Source organism: Podarcis erhardii (assembly GCF_964252035.2).
Source record: "Podarcis erhardii genome assembly, chromosome: 17".
Classification (NCBI taxonomy): Eukaryota; Metazoa; Chordata; class Lepidosauria; order Squamata; family Lacertidae; genus Podarcis; species Podarcis erhardii.
The window spans coordinates 13,054,273-13,082,049 of NC_138515.1; the positions used below are offsets into that span (position 1 = coordinate 13,054,273).

Consider the following 27,777-nt stretch of genomic DNA (forward strand, 5'->3'; position numbering starts at 1 on the left):
ATTCTGCGTCATGCACCCCTATTCTGACACCTTTATGAAAATAATTGTCTGAAATGGAAAATTGTAAGTTTTTTTTAAAAAAGGAACATAAGAAAAGCTCTGCTTGGATCAGGCCAAAGCATAGGGCTGTCTAGTCTTGCAGTCACAGTGGCCACTCATGGAAAGCCCACAAGCAGAATCTGAGCTTGCGTCAGGTGGTCCTGTCCAACCATTTAGGCTCAGGACCACAATACCCCAAGGACCGCCTCTCTCCATATGAACCTACCCGGACCCCGAGATCCATCATTTGAGGCCCTTCTTCGTGTGCCACCTCCACGAGAGGTCCAGAAGGTCTGGCAACACAAGAACAGGCTTTTTCTGCAGTGGCTCCCGGTTTATGGAATGCTCTCCCCAGGGAGGCTCGCCGGGCGCCTTCATTATACACCTTTAGGAGCAAGGCAAAACGTTCCTCTTTAACCAGGCCTTTGGCTGGTTGACATCCAATCCCCTTTTAAAAGGTGGTGTGGAGGGGGGATTATTGGGTGGTTTTTTGTTTTTGTTTTTATTATGTATTTTGCATTTTTATACTGTGATTTTATGTTGTATACCATGTGTGGGAATAGGACAGTATACAAATAATAAACACAATAATTTATGCTTTAGTCTCATTGAAACTAATGAAACAAATCACCCAAACCACATAAGCTATCCAGAGGGCACCATGCTGCCTACCCCTGCTCTAAGGTATGTTTCATCTTTACAATGATAATACATTTACCAACACACTAAAAGCAATGTATTACAGGGAGAGTTCGGGGAGGTCATTGCACCTAAGTTGTTATTTGATCAAAGCGCTCCATCTGTAGTTGTAGACTCCAGCATTATGCGACTGAAAGCAGAACGCACCACTTTAAAACGTTTAGCTAACTTAGTGTATGTTATGAAATTCCCATCAACATCTGAGCATATTCCAATGCTGAGAGTGTAATTTCTCTGGTCATTCGATTTTCCTCCAGAGATTATCCTACTGACTCCTCCAGCATCACTTATACCCAGTCCTCTCTAGTTGACATCGCAGCTGGGATCATCTGTGCGGCATACGAATGGAATGCCAAAGAGGAACTGAGAGACTGAAAGTAGTTTTTATGGGGACAGGAAGGATGCAAGGCAGGCTGGAATGGTTAAGTGTTGCGGCAGTTATAAATTTACACAGAACTCTGCAAAATTATAGCACCAAATGGGACTAGGTAAGTATACCCATGGTCTTCTATTTCTTGCAGATTTGGAGCTTCATATAGGTAAAATATTTATGAAAAACAACAGATGTGGAACATCAGGCCACTCCTGCCTTCAGATAAGAGGCTATAATAATTTAATAACTTGGAATTCCAAGATGCATATTTTTTTTCATACAAGGAAAGGAAAGAAAGGAAGTCTTTCTTCTACCACATAACTACATGGAGAAAAATGGAAATGAGAAATGGCCACCTTGTCAGATAAGACGGACAGAGCAGGGAGGGAAAGAATATCCTTAGTTGCTCAGTTTCGTTAAGAGCTGCCAAGATTACACATTTATAAACTATTTCCAGATAGTTACTGAAAGATAACAGTGTATTTCGCAAAATGTCAAGCAAATGAAGGTAATGCAGAGGACTTTTTAACGAGTACTTTAGCTAGTTGCTAGACTTCATCAGCCTTTAGAGACCATTAAGTACCCTTTGGTTAATTGGCCAGTGGTAGATTAATCTTTTATTCCAGCAGCACTGTTTTAACACCCCTTGCACTCTGTCAGAGTAGCAGCTGAATGACAAAATAATATTGTGCATGAATAATAAGCAGAAAAGTTAAATTAACATTTCATATTTCATATGCCATACCTGTATGTCAGCGAGAGAAAAACTTTATTTTCAAGTCCCTGACATTCAACTCTTTTTTTAAAGCAATCCAATGTTGACATCTCATTGAGTTGAATCTTCCTAATTACTGCTAATTGCCTATCAAGATTTTGCTCCCCTTGAAGTTCAGTTGTCTAGTATAAATGAACACTGCTCTAGCGCATGCTGCATAGACAGCCATGACACTTGAGGTGTGCTACATTATTATGAGGTCATACTAAATATGGTTTGCAATTAACAAAGCAGCTTTTAAAGATGCTTAAAGGTACCGAAAATGCCAATCTCTAATGAAGTGTTTAAACTACATCCCAACAGAGAAATAGAGGTATGTTCCTGTTGATAATACTGCTTTTTGCCTAAAAAAAATAAAATCATTTGTAAGTATTTTTTCCTGCCAATGGGATTCACACTGTAGTTTCAGTTCAAAAGATCACACTAACGCGTTTTAAGGAAGATTTTGCAAACTGTCACCTCATGTGCGGAAATTAAATGCTGAAACTTATGACAAATCCTGTTATTATTATGTTCTTATATATAATAAAAGTCTCAATTTGGCAACACATCAAAAAATGTGTTAAGCAGGCCACCAACTGAAGATGACCCATCTAAAGAAGTCATCCATTAAGAAAATAATCCTGAAATTATCTCTCAAAGCGTCTCGCCTCTCTCCCTGCTTTTCAAATAGGGCCAAATCAAGTTCTTGATCACAACTTCATATAGTAGGGCACTGAAGGGAAGTTTAGGAATGGCAGAGCGAACTAATGTACGGCATTAATACATTTATGTATGTTCCACGAATGTGCAAACTTGTAGTTTTAAAAATCAAAACACTGTGTGTACACTTATGAACTGCTTCTGAGTGTTAGCAGAAAGGAACATCAATAAACTAACAAACTAATTAATGTAATAAAACTAATTGTAAGTTGCTGATTACCAGAGATAAATATAAATTAAACCAGTATCCCATAGAGCTAGAATTCTTTCAGATGAACTGGGCCAATGAATTCATCATAGCTACTGTGAACTGTTTACTTGAATGCACAACTGACTAGGGGCACAAGGCTCTTATGCTCCTTTTAAGAGGGCCTTTTCGGTAGTGGTGCCCACCCTGTGGAATGCCCTCCCATCAGATGTCAAGGAAATAAAACAACCATCTTTTAGAAGACACCTGAAGGCAGCCCTGTTTAGGGAAGTTTTTAATGTTTGATGTTTTATTGTGCTTTTAATTCTGTTGGGAGCTGCTCAGAGTAGCTGGGGAAACCCAGCCAGATGGACAGGGTATAAATAATAAATTTATCATTATTATTGGTTAGAATTTATGTAACTATATAAATCTGGCTATAGACATTATTGTATTTATCTAATGAATACATTTCCTGTAATCCAAGTACAGGCAACCCCCAAATTGTGCAGGGGTTGTGTTCTGGGTGATCATGAGTGATCATGCCCACCTCATTATGCTCCCATTCTACCTTCTTCTAGGTCCAAAAGGACCCACCCATTAGCGGTCACATGACAATTGGACACACCTAAAATGGTTGCTGCCTGTAGATGTATAATCACACATTTGGTTCTGGCTTATTGAGTGAACTTTTATAGTATCTTTTATACAAAACCAAATATGTACACTTATGTGAACACAGGCAAATGCGATACCTTTAAGCTCACCGTCCATTATAAGGTCAAAATCCTGTTGTAGGCACCAATGTGCCACTTAGGCATGACACGAGAGGATATCTTTGGATGTTACATTACAGTTCAGTTGCCCTACCGTTGCTGCTCACACCAAATATTGGAGGAAGGAAAACAACAGGTTCAGAATGGCAAAATTAGGTTAGCACGTCTCAAAGTAGAGGCTGGCTTTACTACGTTATTATCCAGCATCTTGCCACATCTAAGTGCTGTAAATGAAGTACTTATATGAGAGCCAGTCAGGGAATTTCACAGCCCCTACAGCTCATTACAAATTTAACAGCAGCAATGCTCAGTATTGATATGTTTCAGGTAACACACAAATATACTCATTGTGGAATGGGCGTTGGATACTTCCATCTGTTTTCCACATAGCTAACAAAAATATGGAGAAACAGACATTAACGTAATAGTAACATAATATTAAAGGTTTTTTAAAAATTGCTTCTGATTATTTAAATGGAATGTAACCAAAGTATATAGTCTTCGAAATGACTTTTTACATGCATAAAAAAAAGGGGATGCTGAAAATTCATTTGAAGCATTAAGTTCTCTTTTAGGAGTGGAAGCAGCATTTTCTCTAAACTCTTCTTGTGCAATGAGTACAATAGAAAAATACACAATATTCCCCCCCCCTTTTTTTTTTGCTTCCGTGCAGCTCAGGCATTTCACTGCCTTCTTCTTCAGCTGTAATAACGTTACACTGCATGGAATGTAGGAAGCTGTCTCCTATCAATGGCCCACGAAGCTCAGAATTATAGGTATTTACTTACTGGCATGAATCCTGTACCCTTTAGCCAAAAAGCCTCTCAAAGCAGCTTACAGAACAGTGGTCTCTCCTAAATTTACCTGGAAATGCTGGGAATTCAGCCTGAGATCTTTTGAAATGAAAAACGTCGTGTTCTAGGACTGAGCTATTGTTAATTTTCTCAATAATGTTTAACACAAGTAAACGTATACATACTACTGAGAAATCATGATAATAATAACACCTCTGGACAAAGGTAAGTGACTATTAACTGCTGGAGAAAGTACAAAGCTCTATATATCTTTGACTTTCATTCATACTAAAATGATGAGAATAAAACAGGATACCAAGCCACATAAGATGTTCTGGATGACATTTCTGCTACCATTATCCTGAAATCTGTGACTGTTCAATAAAAATGCTTTGAGACTTTACTTCTGAGGTCACCAATCCCATCAAACCTGTAAACACAAGTGCAAATTAAAATGGACACAATCATTTTCTTGTTAATTCTGCATCTGTTGTTCTCACTTTTAAAGGACTCCTGTTTATCCAACAGCTTGAGGAAGCCATTTAAATTTTTCACCCGTCTCCTGCAATGTGGAAAGGCCTGCGACAGTAAGCAGAATCTCACCAGGGCTAATAGGGAGGGAAGCCAGGCACACTTCCACTGGCAAATTATAGTTGCCAATCCTGGCCACAATATTGTTGTCAAACTCCACCTGTGCCTTCAGTTACCAGGCTTTTCAAGATTGTACTCTGGCTCAGTGCTGATGAGCCATTTGGCTCTGAGCTACAGAATTAACTCTCTGAGCAACTTAGCCTGCTCCCCGCTGAGTGCTTACATTGTCAATCTTTATCTCCTATCAAAGAGAGGGCCTGCCTAAATGGTTCTATGAACACTTCATGTGCCGAACTACATTCAGGCTGGGAGGGTACTCTTTATGGACTTGGCAGGGGATTTGATGGTGGGAGGAAATCACTCAGCAATGGATAAAAATCACTGCATGCACCGAAGTGCTATGATACAGTTTAGAAAACATCCGTACAGGCCAAACTAATGGCGCTCAAGTAACGACCAAGGGTGGAGGCTGTGTGCAAGCCAATCAAATCTTTCCCAAGCCATAAACTCACTAAGGGGGAAGGAAGAATACTCAGTGTCCAATATTCAATACATGGATAATAAGGCTTACTTATTGTACAGGGTTGTTGTAGTGATTAAGACGACAGAGGTGAAACACTGCAAATTATTGAAAAGTGTTATAACAACATACGGATTAAAAATTTGGCAAGTTTTAATTAGTAACGATAGTAATATTAAATGGAATTGTAATCAAACTTAAAAAATGATTGTTTTCTGCCAATTTCCCACTACTCAGGTTTTCGTTTATTAATATCAGTTGTGGCACATGGTCACATATTTGCGGCTTCAGTCGTTTGAATATTGGTAAGTTTGTTTGAAAAGTTTGTCTATTTTTTATAAAAAGCCAGAGCAAATGCTAGTTAGCAAAATCCACATTTGGGTGGCATATTCATTAGGCAACTAAAATGTTACAAAGTAGTGTGCCCACCTTGAAGCTTTCCTGAACACTTCTTCAGGGTAGATTGGGTTTTCAATTTTTAATTTTTAAAAAACAGGGGGAGGAGACAGCTTATGCTGAAGGATGTTTGAACCATGGCTTCCCTCAAAGAATCTTGGAGACTGTAGTTTGTTTGGGGTGTTGGGAATTGTAGTTCTTTGAGGAGTAGACTATTGTTCCCAGGATTCTATGTGTGAAAGAGGAACCATGGGAGGAAGCAGGCAGTCCAATGAAGCTACTAGGTGCCATGCAGGTTCCAGGTTGCACACCTAGAAGTGATGGAAAGAAGCATACAATAGTTGATCACCTACATTTAATCTCTGACTTTGTGTATACAAAGTTTTCTCTGTATTCCTGTTTATCACTTACCAATTAATTTATATACCAGTCATATGCTTATATAGCTTCTTAACAGTTTAAAACTATAAATAAAATCCAAATATAGAGCATCCCTAATATACAATGAATAAGCTAGTTAAAAAGAATGACAAAACACTTAAAACACTTAAAAGCAGTTTAAACAATAAGATCAGAAGATCTTAGAAGTGTGTTTTCAGCAGCCGACAGAATGCCAATAGTGATGGGCCTCTCATATTACAGCACAGAGGGCACTCCACAACACTGGCGCCACCAGTAAAAGAAGCCTACCACCATGTTACTGAAAACTGATCATCATCATCATACAGCTGTGGCAAATCTAACTGGGTACCATTTGCTGATCCCACTGCCCTTATCAGGCAGTTGAGAGAAATATAGTTTTCTATCTGGTCCAGTTGATTTAGGGCTGGCTCAGTGGCTGATAGGCAGCCAGTGGTGATCCCTCAGCACAGCCAGGATATGTGCCCAATGATGAGCATCCCTCACCACAGTTCCTTAGGTATTATCTGGGTTTTATATTTTCAAAAACAGAGGACCAGCCACTGCATGCTTCTTCTTCCCAGCTAGATTTATTTACCACCTTCTGGTCTGATGAATATTTCCAGCAACCTCAAAAGCTAATGCCCTATTAGTAACATTTTGGTTGTCTCAATCAAGGTACAGTGGTGCCCCGCAAGACGGAAAGCCTGCTAGACGAAAGGGTTTTCCGTTTTGGAGGCGCTTCGCAAAACGAATTTCCCTATGGGCTTGCTTCGCAAGATGAAAATGTCTTGCGAGTTCCTGCGGGGTTCCCCCCCCCTTTTCCTAAGCCCTAAGCCGCTTATCAGCTGATCTGCTGATAAGCCGCTTATCTGCTGATCCGCTAAAAGCCGCTAAACCGCTAATAGCGCTAATCCGCTAAGCTGTCAATGGGCTTGCTTCCAAGACGAAAAAACCGCTATACGAAGAGCCTCACAGAACGGATTAATTTTGTCTTGCGAGGCACCACTGTATTGCCCTAATGTGGAATTTGAAATTTTTATTCCAAGCCTTTGCTTCTTATTAGTTAACAAAAACTTGTTTCACATTTGATTTGACAGTTTAGTTTCTTGGAAAAAAAATCTGTACATTCTAAAATAAATAATTCAGTTATTTTTGAAATGCATACCAAAACATTTTGAAAACATGTACAGTGCAGGATTTTTTTTTTTGGATGGTATTACCATGAGATCAAAGCCATAGATTTTGTGACCACAGTGCATGTTGAGATTTTAATGAGACAGGCTCTCTCTCTTTCCCTCTCTCCCTCTCTCCCACACACCTCTAGGTGAACTGAGACTAGCAAGGGAATTCCTACAGGGAATATAAGCAGATTCTTTTATTCTGTGATGTATGAGAACTATCAATTTGCTACAAACAGAACAGAAATTATTGACTTGTGTTGTTCAGATCACATTTACTGACTTAAAATATTCTGATCCCAAGTGCATTTGAAAACAGAGTGGAAAAATAGTATGACTTTATTGGACAGGGTATTTCAAATGATAATCATACTTCTCTGAAACATAATATAAAAACCGCAGCCATTGGGTTAACAAATATCACTCGCCTGAGCTAGAATATAGGACATAGGGATAAGACAGTCACGTCCAATTCCACATAGATTCTCAGCTTGGATCCTGTTTTTTGCCCAGTTTACCTTACGAACATGATCCAAGTGACATTTCACAAATTCCTGGATAAATGTTGCTACACTCTGCCAGCAGAGAGACAGGCTGTGTCATGTACAGATCAATAATAGCACCGTGTTTCATCAGCCTCAAAATCAAAAGTGCTTCATCTGGCAAAAGCCATAGCCCTTGAGAACCCGACATATATATACTAAATATCCTACTAGGATTGTCCGCTATGCAGGCTGCCAAGTCAAAGTAAAAACAATTCAGGGGGTAGACAATGAAAAATTATATAAATAGGACTTTTCAGTTGTTATCACCAGAGTTGTACAAAGGAAAATCACAAACTAGCTGCCGAAAAGAAAAGCTGTTTTTCAGTTCTTAGCATAAATACTTTTGGAAAAGTTAACTGCTAGCATGAGGTGCTTTGTCCAGAAAATAAACTGTCCTGTTGAGTATGAAGGCCACAAACACTAAAAGGCATTCATTGGGCTATGGTAGTACATAGAAAAAATATCAGACCCCATATAGGAAAGTAAAAATTAAAAACACCTAGTGTAACATTTTATCAGAGTACAGTATTTAGGCAGGGCTTAGCTTCTCAAGTTACAGAATCTTGGAAAGCCCAGTTGGCAAGTCCATCAGTTCTTGGAAAGCTTTCAATAAACGCAACTGAGGAGACAACTAAGAATGGGGGCAAATGGCCATCTAGCTGCACTTGACGAAGGCAGGAGCAAACTGAATCCTGGGAGCCCTACATCAATCTGTGGGCAGAGCCAACATCCAATCTGCTGGCCTTTAGTTGTAAAGGTAAAGGTAAAGGTACCCCTGCCCGTTCGGGCCAGTCTTGCCAGACTCTAGGGTTGTGCGCTCATCTCACTCTATAGGCCGGGAGCCAGCGCTGTCCGCAGACACTTCCGGGTCACGTGGCCAGCGTGACAAGCTGCATCTGGCGAGCCAGCGCAGCACACGGAACGCCGTTTACCTTCCCGCTGGTAAGCGGTCCCTATTTATCTACTTGCACCCGGAGGTGCTTTCGAACTGCTAGGTGGGCAGGCGCTGGGACCGAAAGACGGGAGCTCACCCCGCCGCGGGGATTCGAACCGCCGACCATGCGATCGGCAAGTCCTAGGCGCTGGCGTTTTACCCACAGCGCCACCCGCATCCCTGCCTTTAGTTGTAGGAATGAGGAAATCACATGGGCTTCATTTTTGGTATAAAAAACAACAAGAAGAAACAAGAAGCAACAAAAATGCCTTACAATTTTGTTTCTACATGTTTCCATGCAAAATGAAGCTAACAGTCTTATTTGTGAAACAGAAACTGAGAACTAATTTTACAAATTTTTTGGTAGATGCGATTTTGAGCCAGCAGAAATGTATTCAGTACTCTGGCTACAATCCAGAATGACATACACACACACACTTGAAATATTTATTTCAGAAAATGTACCTGAACCTATATCAAATGCAAATATATTGACACAAATTGTGCACAGAAAGCAGGGAATGGCCTCAAAGCATTCCGACCGCACTTCGTTTTCAGAGAGCTACAGATTTTTTTTGATGGGTTGGAGATATTCTGAATTTCTTGGCAGTCACCAACACTGGCTATTGAATATAGTTGATACAGAAAGAACTTGAGTACTGAACCCTGCAAAGGAAAAGCCAACTTGTACCCACTTTGTGTCTCTTCTGTGAGTCTCACACACCAAGTAAAGGCAAAAGCCCTCTTCACAACAGTGGAGAAAAGATCTTAGGAAATGTTTCCTACCCCAGTATGCAAATATAAAGGAATTTATAAGTTTTCTAGAATGTGCAAACAGTTTCCATCCAGGAGACATTTGCTTCTCATCTTAGATTGTTTTAGTTTAAGTTTAGATGAGTTAAATTGTATCTATACAGGACAACTGCTTTTGTGTCTGGAATGCACACAGACAAGTTGTATGTAACTACAGAAGCAATTAAAAGCTTTTAAAAAGTGACTTTTGTACATGCTAAAGGTTTATCTAGGACATAGGCAATGTTGATGGTTTTAACTCCTGTTATCAGCGAGTAATTAGAATAATAAGAGATACAAATGACTGGTTCTAGAACACAATTTAGGAGTAGCACTCTCTAATCCTATGATTCAGGGATCTAGAAGGACTATTTCCTTTCTAGAAAACAAAGATGGGGAACACTGATTCTTCCAGACTTCCAGACACCATTTGCTTTTTCTTTCATGTGAGAGAAATCATTATTGAAAACAAAAATAAATAGAATATTCTAAAAATAACTAGTGCTTGGAGGAACGCTTATAAATATTACCAGTTTTAGCAGAACGCTTAAAGCGATTAAGAAATGGTACAAGTATTAAGTTACATATTATCAGCATTATGAAGTATTATGTGACACCCAGAAATTGTATATATTAAAGGAAGAGTTCTGTGTTATAAACCACTACCAAGAAAACAAAACAAAAACAAAATAAGGGATTTTTGTTGCACTGGAATGAATCACGACTGAAAACTTGTAATACAATTATAGCAAAATCATGCCATATGTACAAGAAAAAACTGATATACTATAGTTTGTATTAAGTTTGCAACTAAAAGGAGAGGGCTGTGTACAGTTTTAAACTCCCGATATTTAAATAAAAGAATATAAAGCACATACCTAACGGGCTCGTTGGAAATGGGACTTTCAAGTGCTGAACATCAGCTGAATTGGGCCCCTTACTTTATGCCAAAGAAATCCACAGGGATGTGCCTTTGTTTTCTAGGAAGGCTATGCACCAGTATTTGAATACCAGCACTCCCTCTTTGAGGATAATTCACTTGCCTTGCCACATTATACCTTTTTAGCATCTAGCATCTATCAACATTCAGTTTGCATTACAATGAATATAAGCACTCAGACAGGTCTGATTCATGCCAAACAGCTGCTGTAATTTATGAATAAGCCGCATTTCCAACATGCAGCCTATGTAAGTTCATTAATAATGGACGACTTTTTAAATAGCAATCCTGCTTTAGAGATCAGTAGAACATAAAAGGCATTTTGTTTGATCGCGGAAACACAAACCTACGGAAAGGAAAAATCTCCTACTGTATTGTGCCCTTGTACTTTTAAAAATATGTATGTCACAAAATGAAAAGAGTTACTAATTAGTATCATAACGCTGAAATGGAACCCCAAAAAAGGTCACCCAGACCCGGTCACCAAGGGACCACCCACCCACTAGCCAGAGAGCAATCCAATAATTATAATTTTATTATTTATACCCTGGCCATCTGACTGGCTCGCCCCAACCACTCTGGGCAGCTTCCAGCATATAAAAAAAGTAATAAAACATCAAACATTAACAACTTCCCTATAGAGGGCTGCCTTCTGGTGTGTTCTAAAGGTTGTATAGCTACTTATCTCCTTGATGTCTCATGGGAGGGCATTCCACATGGAGGGTGACACCAGGGAGAAGGCCCTCTGCCTGGTTCCCTGTATGGAAACCACCAGAAGGCCCTTGGAGCTGGACCTCAGTTTCCGGGCCAAATGACGGAGTGGGGACACTCTTCAGGTATACAGGGCTGAGGCTGTTGAGGGCTTTAAAGGTAATCTCCAACACAATGCCACCCACATAAGCAGAGAGTGCTGAACACAATAAAAGCGTTTGGGGCAAACAGCTTCAGATGGCTTCTACCAGACCTGTGCTCTTCCAGATATCGTTAGGCTCCAACTCCCATCAACCCCAGCCAGCATGTCCCAATGTCTGGAATGATACAAGAATCCCTGCACGCCCATGGAAATCGGCCAGACCTTGATAAAAAATAATAATTCCACACTGTAGACAACTGTATGCGTAGAAATCAGCTTCAACATGTGCAGCCCCATAGCCTAAATCTGCATAGTTTCTGCCTGGATTCTGTTTTTCATTCACCCTGTGTGATAGATACTAGGGCAGCCTTTCTCAACCTGTGGGTCCCCAGATGTTGTTGAACTACAACTCCCATCACCCCTAGCTAGCAAGGCAGAGCTCAGGGATGATGGGAGTTGTAGTCCAACAACATCTGGTGACCCGCAGGTTGAGAACCACTGTAGGGTGTTATGGAATGACAGGAACTGGTATACATTATTATTGTTCTTATTTATTAAATTTGTATACTGCTCTATACCCACAGGTCTCAGGTCAGTTCTCAACATAAAAGTGCAATATAAAATACACATAATAAAAATAAAAACAAGAACAACCCAATAATCCCCCTATACACATTTTAAAAGGGCATTGTATGTCAATCAACCAAGACCTGGTTAAAGAGGAACATTTTTGCCTGGCAACTATAGGTGTATAATGAAGGCACCAGGCGAGTCTCACTGGGAAGAGCATTCCACAAATGGGGAGCCACTGCAGAAAAGGTCCGTTCTCTTGTTGCCATCCTCTGGACCTCTCATGGAGGAGGCACACGGAAAAAGGGCTTAGGGTCCAGCTAGGGGAGAGACAGTGAATGAGATTGAGTTGTGAAACTGGGTTTTCTGTGAGATATAGCTGAGAGAGCAGAGAGAAAAGGAATGACTAGAATGGAATTGATGGCAGGGCTTTTGCTTCTGTGAATTCAATTTAAGTGTTTGACAATGATACAAGTAACTCAGTCTCTTCTAAAGACGTACCAAGTTAAAGCATAAGTTACCTCCCTTAAGCCAACAAAGCTCTGAAATGCTAAGGAGGTTTTCAGTGCAAAACACAGAAAGCACTGAACAACAAAGATTTTCTTTTACAAATTACTAGCATCACTAGAACTCCTTAAGAAACGCCTGCAGTCGTTTTTGAAATGCTACTGGAGGAATTCTTTAGGCTGAAACGCAGCAATCCCAAGCAGAGGCTTTAAGGAGAAACAACAGTTACACATCTGTAAGAGGAGCTGCTTCACAGCCTTTGTGTACTGCTGCCCAAAGGAGCTGCAAACAGTTGCCTGGCAGGTTGCAAGTCTGTTCCCTTTTTTTAAAGCCTGGCCTCTTCAGATGAGAAGGGTTTGCTCAGCTACTCAGTCCTTTTCAGATGTCAAAGGCAACCCATAAAACAATCCGATTACTCCTGTGGAGCCACTTCTGTAGCACTATGGGAATGGGAGCAAAGGATTCTGGGTAACTCTGTCGTGGGGGGGCTTTGTAATTGGGTCGCTACATTTAAAAGGCAATGATTACTGACTTAAATTACAGTATGGCAGTTTTGCATTGTATCTTGCTTCCCTTGCGCCTCTATGAGTTTTTGCTATGCTAATGATATATCTTACCCATGTATAATTGTCATTACCCTAGTACGTACAGCAGAGGATGTCTTAATCTGAGAAGACATCTGGTGATGGAAATTCCAGCACTGCCATTAGACACAGGGGGTGTAAGGGAAAAAACAAGCTTTTAAAAAGAGTTTCCCTGAATTTTGCCAATAATTCTTCCATGACATTTTTCTAAGGAACTCCTGAAATATCAGATCCCATCACTTCCACATTAAGTAACAACTCCAGCTGTGATTTCTACACACTGAGTGGAAAGCCTAACTACTTTACTCACAAACAGAAGGTCTTGTTTCAGTACTTATGATGAGTCTCGGAAACTGTATACCAAATCCCAAATGTGCAGTCACCCTGCGGTAATTTTGCTGGAAAATATGGGGGGCAAGGTTTTCATTGCAAAGATAACACAATATGGGCTCTGGAATCCTACAGATAATTCATGTAACTAAGAGAAAATATTAAATCCAACATACATATTATGAGATAGTTACAAAAATGCACTGTGTGTGATGGGGGGGGGGGGATGAATCTAGCCATCCAGGAAACAGACGCCAGCCAATCCTCGGGTTGCAGGAACTGTAAAATCAGTCTCGAAAATGAACATCTGGAACATTTACATCTTAAATCTAGAGCTGATCTTATACGACCAGAGTCCATGGGGATGATGATAAAGTACTGACTGAATGAACACCTGTTTGTGTTGATTTACATACCTTTTTCTTCAGTTTCATTCAGTCAAAAGGTTATCTTGTCTACGCATACTATGTTAACAAAAGCTTATTGTCAGAGCCACCCCTTGGTCCCAGCTCACAAAGGACCAACGCCCGGCTGTAGTTATGTACAAAAGTCTTTATTGAAGTTCAGTTTCCATTTCAAAGCCGCAGCATGCCGCTCTACGTCTTAAAGTCTAGACCGGCGAAGTCCCGTCTGAGTCTCCGCCCCCCCTGACACCAGTTTAAGACTCTAGCCTTGCCCCACCTCTTCCTTCGCTCCTTCCTCCTCTGGGCCCTCCTGCCCGCTGGGGTTTCATCCTTTCTGGACTCTTCTGACGCTGACCCCCCTGATTCTTGCCCCTCCTTCTGGCGGGCTTTAGGACCTGGTTCCCTATCCGGGCTACCTGCTGTGCCGCTCGCCTGTACATTTGAACTTGGCGCGCGCGCCCAGCCGGTAACCTTCCTCTCGACCGTTCCCTCGCTCTCCGATGGAGGCGTGGTCAACCCTGACTCATCTTCTCTCGCTGGTGGCGAATACGCTGGCCCTGATACCTGGGGCCCTTCCCCCCCACTATGCTCTGGTGGGGAAGCTGGTCCTGATTTCCAACTGCTGCTCTGGGAGTCCCCGCTGGCCCCTTGCTTCTGGGGGTGTCCCCCTTGGGGCCCCCCTTGCCCTGGCCATCGGCGCCCCCTTCTGTGAATCTTCCGATTCGCTGGAGAGGCTCATGGAATCTCTCAGGCTACTGTCCTCTTCTCCTATGCTGCCCTCAGATTGCTCCCCCTCGCTCTCCATCTCCTCCCCCGCTGCGTCCCTGACACTTATGTACTGGGCTGCGTTTGATCCAGGGTCATGAATTAGGTATACAAAGAATGTTACATTAACAAGTTTTTATGATGTATAAGCAGGGGTGGGGGTTTTTTTTGAGCTAAGAGCAACTTTCCCTACAGCTACTAACACCCACAATTTTAAACCCGTCCAGATCATTCCAGTGGCTTGTATTTTCACTTCCATCCTATCCTGCTTTGCAGCCTATAGATGCCAAAAACCATCTACATCCATTAAAATATTACGTGGGTGGGCAGTAAGCATGACAGCATGTCATTAAAGGATAATAGCATAAGAAAATATCTGCTGTTGTCCACAAACTTTTGTAATCAATAGATGCCAAAGATCATCTACATCTATTACAACATTTCCAGAGTGAATTGTAAGTGTAACATCACATCATAAAAAGCACATGTCAGTATCTCCTGCTGCCCACTAAGTTACTACATTACCACTCAGTGACCTAGTTCTCATATCACACTAAGCCAAACCTTGGCTTGGCACCAATGCACACAATCTTGGAAAGAAGCTTGCAACTTTCTTTGCTGATCCTAGCCAAGATTTGGCTTGGTGTATCACTGGAACCTAGACTCATGAGCTATAACTAAAGTTTGCCCATTGATTTACAGCTCGTGGATTGTTTGGGAAAGCTAACCAGCCAATTTCTTGATCATCGGCAGTACTAAAAATGTGTTTTTTCTATCACTTGGTCTTTTGAAACCCAAAGCTACCTCTAAAATGCATATGTGCCTGCAGTGACTACAGCGATGTTTTACCTCCTTAATTTTCACTGGAAGGTAGCCGAAACCTCTTCTTAAAGTGATTTCTCCTTTGGTAGCACTAATAGAGCACGTTAAGCATAACTGGTTGAAATCAGAAAATTAAAATTGGATGCTGAGATTTGGCACATAACTTGTATAGATATTTTGCCCAACTTTCTGCAACAGTTTTATCTCTCTCTTTTTTGGCTTGGAGAGAATTACTTTTTCTTGAAACCTGTGTCTAGTGTGTTTGTTAGTAAAGGCAGCAAGGAAAAAATGTGTGTGACTATTTTTACATGTGGTTTAGTTTCCATATTTTCTCAAAAGTTACCTTTCAAAAACTCTGGTCACCTAGGGGAGGAGAAAGGATGAAGAAATCTGAAAACACATTTGCCAAAATCCAGTTCTACCTGTCCTCAGAAGCCCTAAGTAGGCAAGGAGAATTTCTAGGCTTTGATCACATGCCAACACAGTCTTTTGCGGTTAGGTACATTACTTATGGCTTTCAATTAACATAACATCAGAAGATCGCTCAGGAGGAATATGCCAATATGAGCACTACCTGTATTCCTTTACCACAAGACAAACAAGTGTCAGGTAGGTGTCCATATTTTTTGATGCTTGGCACGGATAGCTAAATGGAATCTCCACATTCAGAAGTATAATGTACCTTTGTGAATTTCACAATACCAGTGTCATGCACCCACAGGTATCTCTGAATTCAGATAGATAGGTAAACAGATGTATATGATTAATTTGGCCACCAAACTTTGGTTTTCTTGCATGTCGAGACTACAGTGCACCATTACCTGAATAGTTTGCTTGCTGGCCTGAAGTCTTTGTTCAACAAGATGCAGCTGGGATGTTAATTTTTTATTTGTTTCCCTGGACGTTTTGAGAGATGACATGACTGTCTTTTTCGAATTCTGAAGAATGGCTAACTGCTGCTGTAAGGATGTAATCCGTCCCCTGAGTGAAATGGCACAGCCAGGTTTCTGACCCACGATACTTCTCTTCTCTCTGTTTACTAAATATTGGTCACAGAGATCAACAATTAATTTGATGGTTTCCATTGACCTTTGATGAAATGGTCATCCTCTCGTCACACTTTAATGCCTCACAACTAAACATTCTTTAGAATCAAGTCCTAATCAAGCCCACTTTTCTAGTTGAGACAATGCAGGATTTAGTATACAGTACTACTATGTCGAGGGACGCGGGTGGCACTGTGGGTTAAACCACAGAGCCTAGAACTTGCCAATCAGAAGGTCGGTGGTTCGAATCCGTGTGACGGGGTGAGCTCCCGTTGCTCGGTCCCAGCTCTTGCCAACCTAGCAGTTTGAAAGCATTTCAAAGTGCAAGTAGATAAATAGGTACCACTCCGGCGGGAAGGTAAACGGCGTTTCCGTGCGCTGCTCTGGTTCGCCAGAAGTGGCTTAGTCATGCCGGCCACATGACCCAGAAGCTGTACGCTGACTCCCTCGGCCAATAAAGCGAGATGACTGGACCTAATGGTCAGGGGTCCCTTTACCTTTACTTACTACTATGTGGGCATTAAATGCATGCTAGATGCTGTGCGCATGACTGATAGAAGACTATTTAAAAGTAACGTATGACAAGTGAAGAGGGTGTGTCTTCAAATTTCTCTCTTTGCAAATTTGAAAGGACATTGGTTATCATAGTAGAGACACCAGGCGGAGCAGGCCAGACGTTATTGTTTGATTTTGGATCAGACTGCGCTGAAGGAAATGCCCTCCGAGGTCCTAAACTCTGAGTCAATCTTCTTGACCTGCAAAAGCAACTCCAGAGAGTACTGGCTGTGCGCCCCCACCTCAGGATACAAGGCAGACATGAAGAATACTGCACTCTCCCAGTTAAGAATTTGTCCAGAATTTGACCATCTCCAACACCTTTCTTACTTCAACTGAATACCATAGGTAAAGGTAAAGGGACCCCTGACCATTAGGTCCAGTCGTGGCCGACTCTGGGGTTGCGGCGCTCATCTCGCTTTATTGGCCGAGGGAGCCGGCGTACAGCTTCCGGGTCATATGGCCAGCAGGACTAAGCCCCTTCTGGCGAACCAGAGCAGTACACGGAAACACCGTTTATCTTCCCGCCGGAGCGGTACCCATTTATCTACTTGCACTTTTGACGTGCTTTCAAACTGCTAGGTTGGCAGGAGCTGGGACCAAACAACGAGAGCTCATCCCGTCACGAGGATTCGAACCGCCGACCTTCTCATCAGCAAGTCCTAGGCTCTGTGGTTTAACCCAAAGCGCCACCCATACTTTTCCCAAATACTTGGGATTAGGTCATAAGACTGTACAAAATTCAGCACTAATGCAGTCATGAATTTGCTCATCCAGTTATCAGTGTGTTCTAAATTTGTTTTTATTTAGGGTGATTTAGGCTTCTGGTAAATAAGTAAAGGACAGCGGTTTGGTACTGCATGGACCACAGAAGGTGGTCTGTACTGTTCTGTTACTGCTCAAAACCCTGCTAATGTTCATGAACAGAAATAAGTTACAGAAATTGGCCTCAGATACCAGGAACAGGAGAAAAATACATGCATACGTGATATTTAACTGGCTTAGTTTACATTAAAAGTCACTCTACACAAATATTAGAGTGCAATGATAATAGGATGATAAATTTTACTTTATAAGAATTTTACCTTTACTTGGGATGAGAGCTGAATGCAAGATCTTCTTTCTGTGGAAAGGAACTACTTCTGTTTCTTTCTTTTGCTAGAGTCACCAAAAAAACAACAACATGTACAGAATAGTAGAGCATGTGGCTATACATGAGATAATTGGGTATTTTAAAAAGCTACAAATCAGCAAAGGAGGACACCTTCACCCTGGTGTGGCTTCCCTTTATCACACATACAGCACAACTAAACAATTACCTATCCCCCACAACATAATACAAATCAATATGGATAATGTGGCCCTAGCAAAACAACAACAACAACAACCCATACCATCAAACCACACTGTAACAAACTGAATGCAACCAACCAAATTCTGGACTCTCTAATCTCTTGCAATGCCTATCTATCTATGTACATATGCACACAAATAACCTACCCTCGTGATGCTGACACGAAAACCCTGCACAAACACTATGCACTAGGACGAAAGATCATTATCCCCCTACCTCCCTCGCTCCTTCTCTCTCTCTCTCTCTCTCTCTCTCTCTCTCTCTCTCTCTCTCCTCTCTCTTTCCCCCCAACAGCACAATATGACAATAGTGTCTTATACCAAATGTGAATGAACTATGAAATAGACTCTATGAAAGTGGAGGTGCTAGATGCACTTTTACTTGTTTATTTGTTTGTTTTGTAACACAAGGAAACAATTAATAAAAACTATTTTTGTTTAAAAAGGTACAGATTATCCTTCCCTTTGTAAATCAACAAGAGACTAATCAACAATGTAGAAAGTGAATCACTTCCCGTATTTACTGAACTCTGAATACATAAAGATTGGGATTGTGCATGTGCTGCTTAGTAAGGTGAGAGCAGTAAGAATACAGGAGTGGTCAATCGCACCCTGCATAACTGGAAGGCTGCTCTGTGAAGGAGAACAAACTTTGGGAATTCACCCGGGCAATCACTCAGACAGACCATCAAAATATACCTTAATGCAGATCAAGGCATCTTCCCAAACACACTTTATTATGATAAGAAACATTGCGAGATACCAAACAAAAAGTTCTCTGTGGAACACATATCTGAAATGCCAATGCAAATCTCATTCAGCTCAATCATGGCTCCTACTAGAACAGCATTTAACAGCTGTATATCAGGGTTCATATAAACTAAGCTCTCTTTGGACAACAAATAACGGTGTGAAGGGTGCACTGCCTGATGAGCCAAGCAGGAACACCTGGTAGCTACACAGATGCAAACAGGATTTGCAGTGACACTGTGAAAACAAAGAGATCCATGTTGTGAGTGACTTTAAAGAAATAGTTGCCACACAGCACAGGTTTCATACAGGGCTACTATACTTGTGACTGATTGCAAGATCTGTTGCAGAGGTAAGTAAATGCTTAGGATGTGATTTTCAGCTGCTGCACCAGTGCAATGTCACACAACACTAACAATATTTGATAACAGAGTGGCTGTTTAGCCAGCTTGTTCATGCCTTATCAGACTTGTGATGTTACCACTTCCTCAGAGTTTGATCCCCTGCCAATCTGTTAACATATCTTAAGAGGAACCACGATGTACAAGACAAATGCATTTGATCACGATTAAATATTTGTCACATACATTGAAGAGCAGCATGGTTAAATGTGCTCAAGTCCATTTTTACCTTTTTGTAGCATATTTTGCTTGGGCCTTCTAAATGCACACTGTTTGGAGGCATGCAATTATCTTCCACCTTATTTTGTTCCTGTTGGTCATTTTTGTCTGTCAGTGGAGTATGCTGTGCTCTTTTTGCAGTTATTGTCCCCAGATTCTCAGAAACTGGTATTTCAGAGTCACTATGAAGACCAGATTTGGAAACATTAGAACACTGGGATTTAATGATCTCCAATTATCCAATAAAGCAGAAAATAAGGCAACCACATAATGATCTAGAAAAAAACAAACACACAAACTAAAGTGCTATTATTATTATTATTATTATTATTATTATTATTATTATTAATACCCCACATATCAGGCTGGGTTTCCCCAGCCACTCTGGGCAGCTTACAGCATATCTAAAAACATAAAACATCAAGCATTAAAAAGGGCTGCCTTCAGATGTCCTCTAAAAGTTGTGTAATTCTTTATCTCCTTGACATCTGAAGGGAGGGTTTTCCAAAGGGAGGGCACCACTACTGAGAAGGCCCTCTGCCTGGCTCCGTGACTTCACTTCTCGCAGTGAGGGAACCAGCAGAAGACCCTCAGAGGACCTTAATCCTCCAAACCTTCACCCCATACCCTGAAATTTAGAGAAAGAAGTTATAGGAAGTACTGACTAGAAGAATGTAATTTCATCATCTTTATTTTGATCCCTTTTAAAATGTAATGGATGCTTCCTGCTTAAGGAAAGGGAATGGACAAAGGAAACAGCAGCCAGAAATCCCAACAACTGCTCTGATTCCATGCATTAGTTGCCCAGGACTCTGGGGGCCACTTATCACTTGACCCTTGGATGTTGCAACCGTATCTAAAGATCCAGAATAGAATAATTGTTCTGTTTTTCTTTAAGGAAATATGTGTATTGGGAAAATTCTGAGAAGCCATTAATTCTCTCCTCTAGACAGGGTTATGCATAGTTCAGACATTACATTTTCACTGGCATAGGCGTGACATTTCTGCATAGGCCACATGTGGCCTTGCTTGTCCCCAAATCTGTGGGAGAACTTTCCCCCCGAATTCAGAAAGAACCTAATGGTAACCATATAAAGGGCATAGGATCATTGATAAATATGAAAAGCAACGGTGCCCAGCTTACTTTGAGGTGACTTAAAGAATATGCCGACTGAAAGCCTTCAGTGATGGCAAGGGAGAACTTAATCTCAAACTTTTAAAACTGAATTAAGCTTCATCTGATTGCCTCTAAGGATACATGTGCCTAGTATGTTGTTGTTGTTTTTTGTATCCTGAGAGCGCTGATTTCGCATATCTGAATAAAGCAGATTTAGATTGTTGGTGCTTTGGACTACAATACACATTATCCCTGACCACTCACCATGCAGACTGAGGCTGATGGGAACTGTAATCCCAAACAACAAGATGAGATCAGGGTGGAGAAACTGGTATAAGACAACATGGATGACCTAACTCAATCCATGACAGCTTCCTAAGCCCTTAACATTATATACACAAAGACATACACACACACATGATCAAATACTTGAGATAAAAAGAAACCTCCAAAATATCCAAAGTTTCCATCATGGCCAAAACTACTTACTACCAAACAGTATTATGTTTCCGTGATATTGCCACCTTTAGTAGTGGAAGTTGAAAATGACCACTCCTCCTGTTGTGGAAGGAATGTGAAAGCTACAAAATTTATAGTCCTCCATATATTGCTGGACTCTAACTTCCATCATCCTTAAGCATTGGTAATGGTGGCTGGGGCTGATGGGAACTAGAGTCCAATAACTTTTGGCGGGCCGTGGGTTCCCCACCCACATCTAAACTCTTAAACATCTTATAAAGATAATGTGCAAATTGTTACAAAGGATCTTCAATTATTATTGGTTAAGACAAGCATCACATGACCTGGAAGATCCTTTGTTGTACCTATTTTTAAAATGGACGTTTCTTATTGCAGACTTATTCTGCACACATTTGGTTCATTTGATGAATACAAATAACTGTCCAAAACCAACTTTCCATAACTGCAGATTTACAAATGTACTATACAATTCAGGTTGAACATAAAAAGGGGTGTGATAAATTTGTTTTATTTTACAACATTCATAAGATTAAAAAACACACACCACACAAAACCCCCACAAATGAACATGAGCTAACCCCTTTCAGGAATACTGGGAAATATTCAAGGCATTATTCTCATGTGCAAATGGCAAGTTCTGAAAGTTGGATGATGCACATTATATGTATGAAATGAAATCAAGTGGGAAGCTGAGGAACTTTGCACCCATTGGCCTCTTACAACCTATGGAAACATCCTGAAGTGGCTTCATTTCAGGATCGGAAATAGCATTTGCTAAGGACTGTTTCTAAGCACCTATGCAGTTATACTTACCTTTACAGAACTGATTTTTCAAACATCATTCAATTAAAGTTAGTACAATGACTGCACATAAAACATACATGAAATAATTAGTGTGGATGATCCTTAATTTAAAGGACGTTAAACAGCTTGTAGACATCTGGTTGCAAGCTGAAATGGGTCATTCAAAATTTATCTAACTAAATTAAGGGGAGAAAATGTTTCTACTCCCGGGTCGGCATGTCACAAGATAACTAAACCGACTTCGCAAGGCTTGCCTGGGAATCCTTAGCTGTCAGTGGTGAATATGCAAAGGGCCAGCAAATTAAATCAACCTGCCAAACTGTCAATTTCAAGCCTCATGACTGCATGAAAATAGCATCACTGGAAGAAATCAAGCATCGCCTTCTTTTGGGTTTCCTGGCACCTACTCAAATACTCGTGCAGTTGTGGCTAATTTTGCATGCAAATTTCAGTCAATAAACTCAGAACAAGACCTCCCAAGATATTTCAAAGGCTCTGACAGTATTTTTTCTGAATACCAAATCGACAGTAGTTAAAATTCAATCTCTATTTGCTAGTACTTTACATATGCACAGTGTCCCCTCTACAGAGCGAAGTTAATGAGAGCCGTACCTGCTTTCACTCACATCCTCCCAGCCGTCCTTATTGAAGTTCTCAAATACACCGCTCATAACCTTGATGGACTGATTGAGAAGAGACTGGTGATATCCCACTAAGCCTTTCTTCTTCCCTGTTTTCAACTTAACTTTGGCACTTCTACTCTTACACAGACATTGCCTGCAGGATGCCTCCGCATTGGCCATGGAAGGCACTGTCCTTGCTCTGTCCAGCGAACTCTGCAATTGCCTCACTTGACTCAGTAGATCCTTGTTTTCATCTCTCAGCGAGTTTGCTTCTGCCAATTGCCTCTTCAAAGAGGCAACCTCTCTCTCTAGCCCATCTATCAGTAGCAGCAGGTCTGCTTTGTCCTGCTGGACTTCTTTGATTTGTTTCAGTAGCATCTCCAGCTCCTTCTCACTGGCCTCTGCTTCTTCGTTCTGCTGTTTGAGCAATCCTTTCAGATCACTGTTACCTTTCGTTAACTCTTTGTTGATTTCCTTCAATCTCCTTGATTCTCTCTCGAAACTCTTTAGCCTCCTTTCCAGTTCCAAAACCTAAATACAACAGCAAAAAAATAATAAAAAAATTCAGTTTTAACCTTTCAGACAGCAGTCAGTCTAGCAATTATGTCTTAATGTCCTATATACTCTCTATGAAAACAAAATTGCATCCAATGCAAGGGCAAAAGCTATTTAAAGTACCTAATCGAAAAATAATTCCAAGGTAGTGCAGATGAATGCATTTGAACTGCAATAATACATCTGTTATACAAAGGGCAGATGGTAAAAGGAAGTTAACATTCCCAACAAAGTGACACAGAAGTCTAAATATAGTCAGAGACTTTCAGCACAATCTTATACATGTCTGCTCAGATGGAAGTCCCATTGAGTTCAGTAGGGCATACTCCCAGGTAAGTGGGAACGGAATTGCAGTCAGGGGTGCCAACTTGAATAAAATATGGGAGGAGCAGGTAAGCCTGCCCTGCATAATCACCATTTGAATAATCACACACAATTTGAATGGCAACGTCCATCAGCTCTGGGAGTGTGCCCTCAAATATTTTATTGGGGGGGCTGAAGAGACCTCGGCCCTTAGAAGCAATATACTGCCTGGACACTGTAATGGGTTGTATATAGACTAACAGTAGACAGGAACGTGGGATGGGTTTTCCCTCGATTATGGAACTCCCTCCCTAGGGAGATTAAATTAACCCTTTCATTGCTCAGCTTCTGGATGACAGTAAAGAGATTTTTCTTCTTTTTTTAATAATAGCCTCTTTAGTCTTGTTGAGGTATAATTGCTCAACATTCAATTTTTGTTTTCTTAGTTATATTTCTTCTTTTTAAAATTGCTTTCACGTCTGCTTTATACACAACCTTGAGAGCCGTGTGTCCAAAAGTTATCCAGGATATCAGACATTATTAAACTTTAAAATAAATTCTGCACATTAAATTCAGACTGAGCTACACTGTCACAAGAAATAATATTTATAATTTCAGTTATTTTGATGCTTATAAACTTAATACAATGGTACCTCGGGTTACATACGCTTCAGGTTACATACACTTCAGGTTACAGACTCCGCTAACCCAGAAATAGTACCTCGGGTTAAGAACTTTGCTTCAGGATGAGAACAGAAATTGTGCTGCGGTGGCGTGGCAGCAGCAGGAGGCCCCTTTAGCTAAAGTGGTGCTTCAGGTTAAGAACAGTTTCAGGTTAAGAACGGACCTCCGGAACAAATTAAGTATTTAACCTGAGGTACCACTGTAGCTTCATTCAGATCTTTATCTGAATGTTCTTCAGCCAACCGTGGTCCCTGGAGTTGAATGTGACCAACTTTTAAAGGCTGGGTGCAGACTGGAGTCAAGCCTGCACCACTACAGTCCTCTCCCAAGCCCTGCCCACCCAGTGAGCCCAGTATTGCTCCCTGGGGATTGAGCCTGCCGCGTTGGGATGGCAACAGCTGCCCACCCCAAGCCATTATTCACATCAGTAGTGTGGTGGCCCTGCGTTCTCCACCCCTGCCCTTTTGACGATGACAGTGGTTACTGCCCGTCACTTATCAGGAATCTTAACTGCACAGGGAAGAGTGTAAGAACATTCCATGAAATGCATTGACAGGTGTGTCCCCCCCCCAATACCTTTTGGGTGAACATGGGGAAATCTGGAGTAAAGATGAGTGAGGCTGGGGGAAATCCCCAGTCACAACTGTAATGAAAATGATACTTCTGCATGGTCATAGCAGACCAATGCAGGGCAACCTTGGCCTATTAAATCCTTCATTATTATTTTTCAGAAATACAGACAAAACAGTTAGTGGTTCTGCCAGGATATTGCTTGAATGAATAAACCTCACCATCAAATTTGTCATTTTGGTGCACGAGCCAAGTGAATACTGTTAGCGTCAGAGCATTTAAACTTGCATAGGTGGTGTGTATTGATACAATTCTGGTTTCAATTAAAATCAAGATTGAAGTGGAAATCAGGGATGTTACTCTGACCAATTGTCAGTGCTTTTGAGGCTAAAAGAAGTGGCACTCTGCCTGAGTCCAGTTGGAGTACTGTCATTTATTACTGAAAATAGTTGGATGATGTTCCAGAAGGAATTGCTACAGCTCTCAGCTCTAGTTACTCCCCACCATAAGCCAGCTACAATTGCAGCAAATAGCAATGAAACACCACCCTGTATATCTGGGTAGTACATACACTATGGAGTTAGTGCCAGAGCTGAAGCCAGTCTGATAATAATTTACGTCAAATTATCCTCCATCATAAAGCCCTCCTATGTAAGATGCTTGCTGCCTTTTAGTTTTGTAAAACAGATTCTTCTTTATTTGGTGCAGGACTAGATCATTTACAATAGTTGAAAGGAAACAATGAATGTCTTCAAGGTTTATACCCTAAGGTCTCATGATAACACCTTTAATCCACAGAGATGGAATTTAGAGTGTACCTGGCAAACAAAATTACTCTGAAACACAGGTGATTGGTGTGACATCCTCTACTGTATCGCTCAAATTATTTCAATTACTCACTCTACCTTAAGATAAATGAATGTGAGCATTTCCTGTTCTGTGTTATTATTTTAACATGATGTTTGTCATTCAGTAATAACGAGATGACAGCCTTCATTACCTGACCATATGGCAAGTGTTAGAAGTATATGCAATCACATCATCTGCTGTAAATTACTGTACTTCCTACAAGCTAATTCACAAATATAAGATAAATGGACATAGCTATCCTGATATTAAGTCACAAGGTCTCGCCTATTCAGTTCAAGCATACTGTTAAAACTTCAGTTTAAGCAGCTCAAGAAATGGGGATGGAAAAGTGGAAAGACACTTTTAAATATATTTTTGGAGCAAACATATGGTAAAGCACAGCCTCCTAAGTGAGCAGCTGTTAACAAAATGAACTACTTAATATCAGTTCTAGAGGTGTGGAGGCTCAGGAAGAAACAGAAACATTTCACACCCTTTATCCCAGGCCTTCCCATTTCTTGCACCTCATCCAAATAGTTTGTTCCTCAGGGGCTGCCAACATGGTTTTCTGGGGCCAGTACATTGTATATGAATTAGGCCCTCCGCCCACTTGCAAAAAAAAGGGGGGGGGTAAGTCTGCATAAAATTTGCATATGATTTGTGTCATATCCAACTTGTGTGCACATGTGGATGGGGTGAACGGCCCCCAAATGGGTCACAAACAACTAAGAAGACAGAAGGTTGGTGGGTCAAGCTGTTCCCATAATTCTACTGCCCTACTAGCAAAGGCTTGACCTGCTTAATTTCCGCCTGCCATGCATCTGTTAAAGGCATAAGAGTGCAGTTGTCCCCCAAGAATTTGGTTTCCTGAGCTGAAAACTGGTTACGTCAATATACATCTTTCATCAGTTAATTTATGCTGGAAATATTTACTTCAATATAACACCAGGTGTGGTATTGTAGATTGCTGGGGCAGGTATCTAAAAAGGATTAAGATCTGCAGCAACCAAGGTGCAGATAAATTCTAGATTAAACTGTCAAATAGAAAGCACTATATTCTAAGAGCGATTGTGGTCATTTCTTCATGTTTCATAAGAAATACGCTAATGTTATCATCACCGATGAAACAGCCTTTAATTGTTGGCTTTGGTTTTTAGCAAAAAGATTTGAGCCTCTGACATAACTATGATTTGAAAGTTTAGACGAGCAGCAACAACCCAACAATTCCCCTCTTTCCTCCCCTCACGCTGTGGGCGGTAAACCAAGTAATATACACCACGCTGCTATGTTGATGCTACAATCCTCTTGTGCAGTCAGAGAATAACTTTGGAAAAATTTAGTTTCAGTTCAGTGGTGGTTGTGTTCAACCCAGGAATTGTGTTTTACACTAACCATCACCAGTTTCAAAATATGTCAACTTCGGCCATGGGTTACAAAGCTGGCTTGTTTAAACTACAAAGTTAATGTAAAACATGACCCCTAGTTTGGTCAGAATTAAAAGGCATATTTAAGGGAAACAAAGTCACTGTCCTAGCTGTGCAAAAGCAGGGGAGAGTGAACTTGAGGATGACTGCAGTGTGTGCACAGCACTAAACCATGGTTTACTGCAGCATACAAACTGGGCCAATGAGAAGCCTATATACAGAGGGGTACATTGGGCTCTTGGAAGCCTTTGATGATTTCATCCATTTATTTTTCACATGTTTCCTTCATGCAATATACCAATGTGCCTCTGGCCCCATACATGATTTGTGAATCAGCAAACCAGTGGCATCATCTTAGAGGTACCACATATAGGCATAAAACCAATTACATTGGGTTTTTTTAAAAAAAAAATAGCACTATTTTGCACTGTGAACTTACACACTTATGCATACACAACCGAGTCTTGAAATTGTCCTTTCTGCAAGTATAAAAAGCCATTGGGGTGTAGTATTTACGTGCTGTACTATACAAAAGCAAACCGCGGCACACAAAATGTTTACTAAAG

At 40.9% G+C, this 27,777-nt stretch overlaps 1 protein-coding gene across 3 annotated transcripts in view; it reads right to left on the bottom strand.

Moving 5' to 3' along the window:
• The window catches only part of CNTLN (centlein), a 166,914-nt gene that overhangs the window by 44,711 nt on the left and 94,426 nt on the right, over window positions 1–27,777 (bottom strand). For all 3 annotated transcript variants that reach the window (XR_014152056.1, XM_081844812.1, XM_081844811.1), the window contains 4 exons: window positions 22,816–23,357; window positions 19,813–19,984; window positions 18,165–18,237; window positions 16,300–16,517 (listed from right to left, as the gene is read on the bottom strand). Coding sequence is in view for 2 of the 3 variants with exons in the window: in XM_081844812.1 (XP_081700938.1) it covers window positions 16,300–16,517; window positions 18,165–18,237; window positions 19,813–19,984; window positions 22,816–23,357 (1,005 nt within the window). In the remaining variant the exon portion in view is untranslated. The remainder of the gene's footprint in view (window positions 1–16,299; window positions 16,518–18,164; window positions 18,238–19,812; window positions 19,985–22,815; window positions 23,358–27,777) is intronic.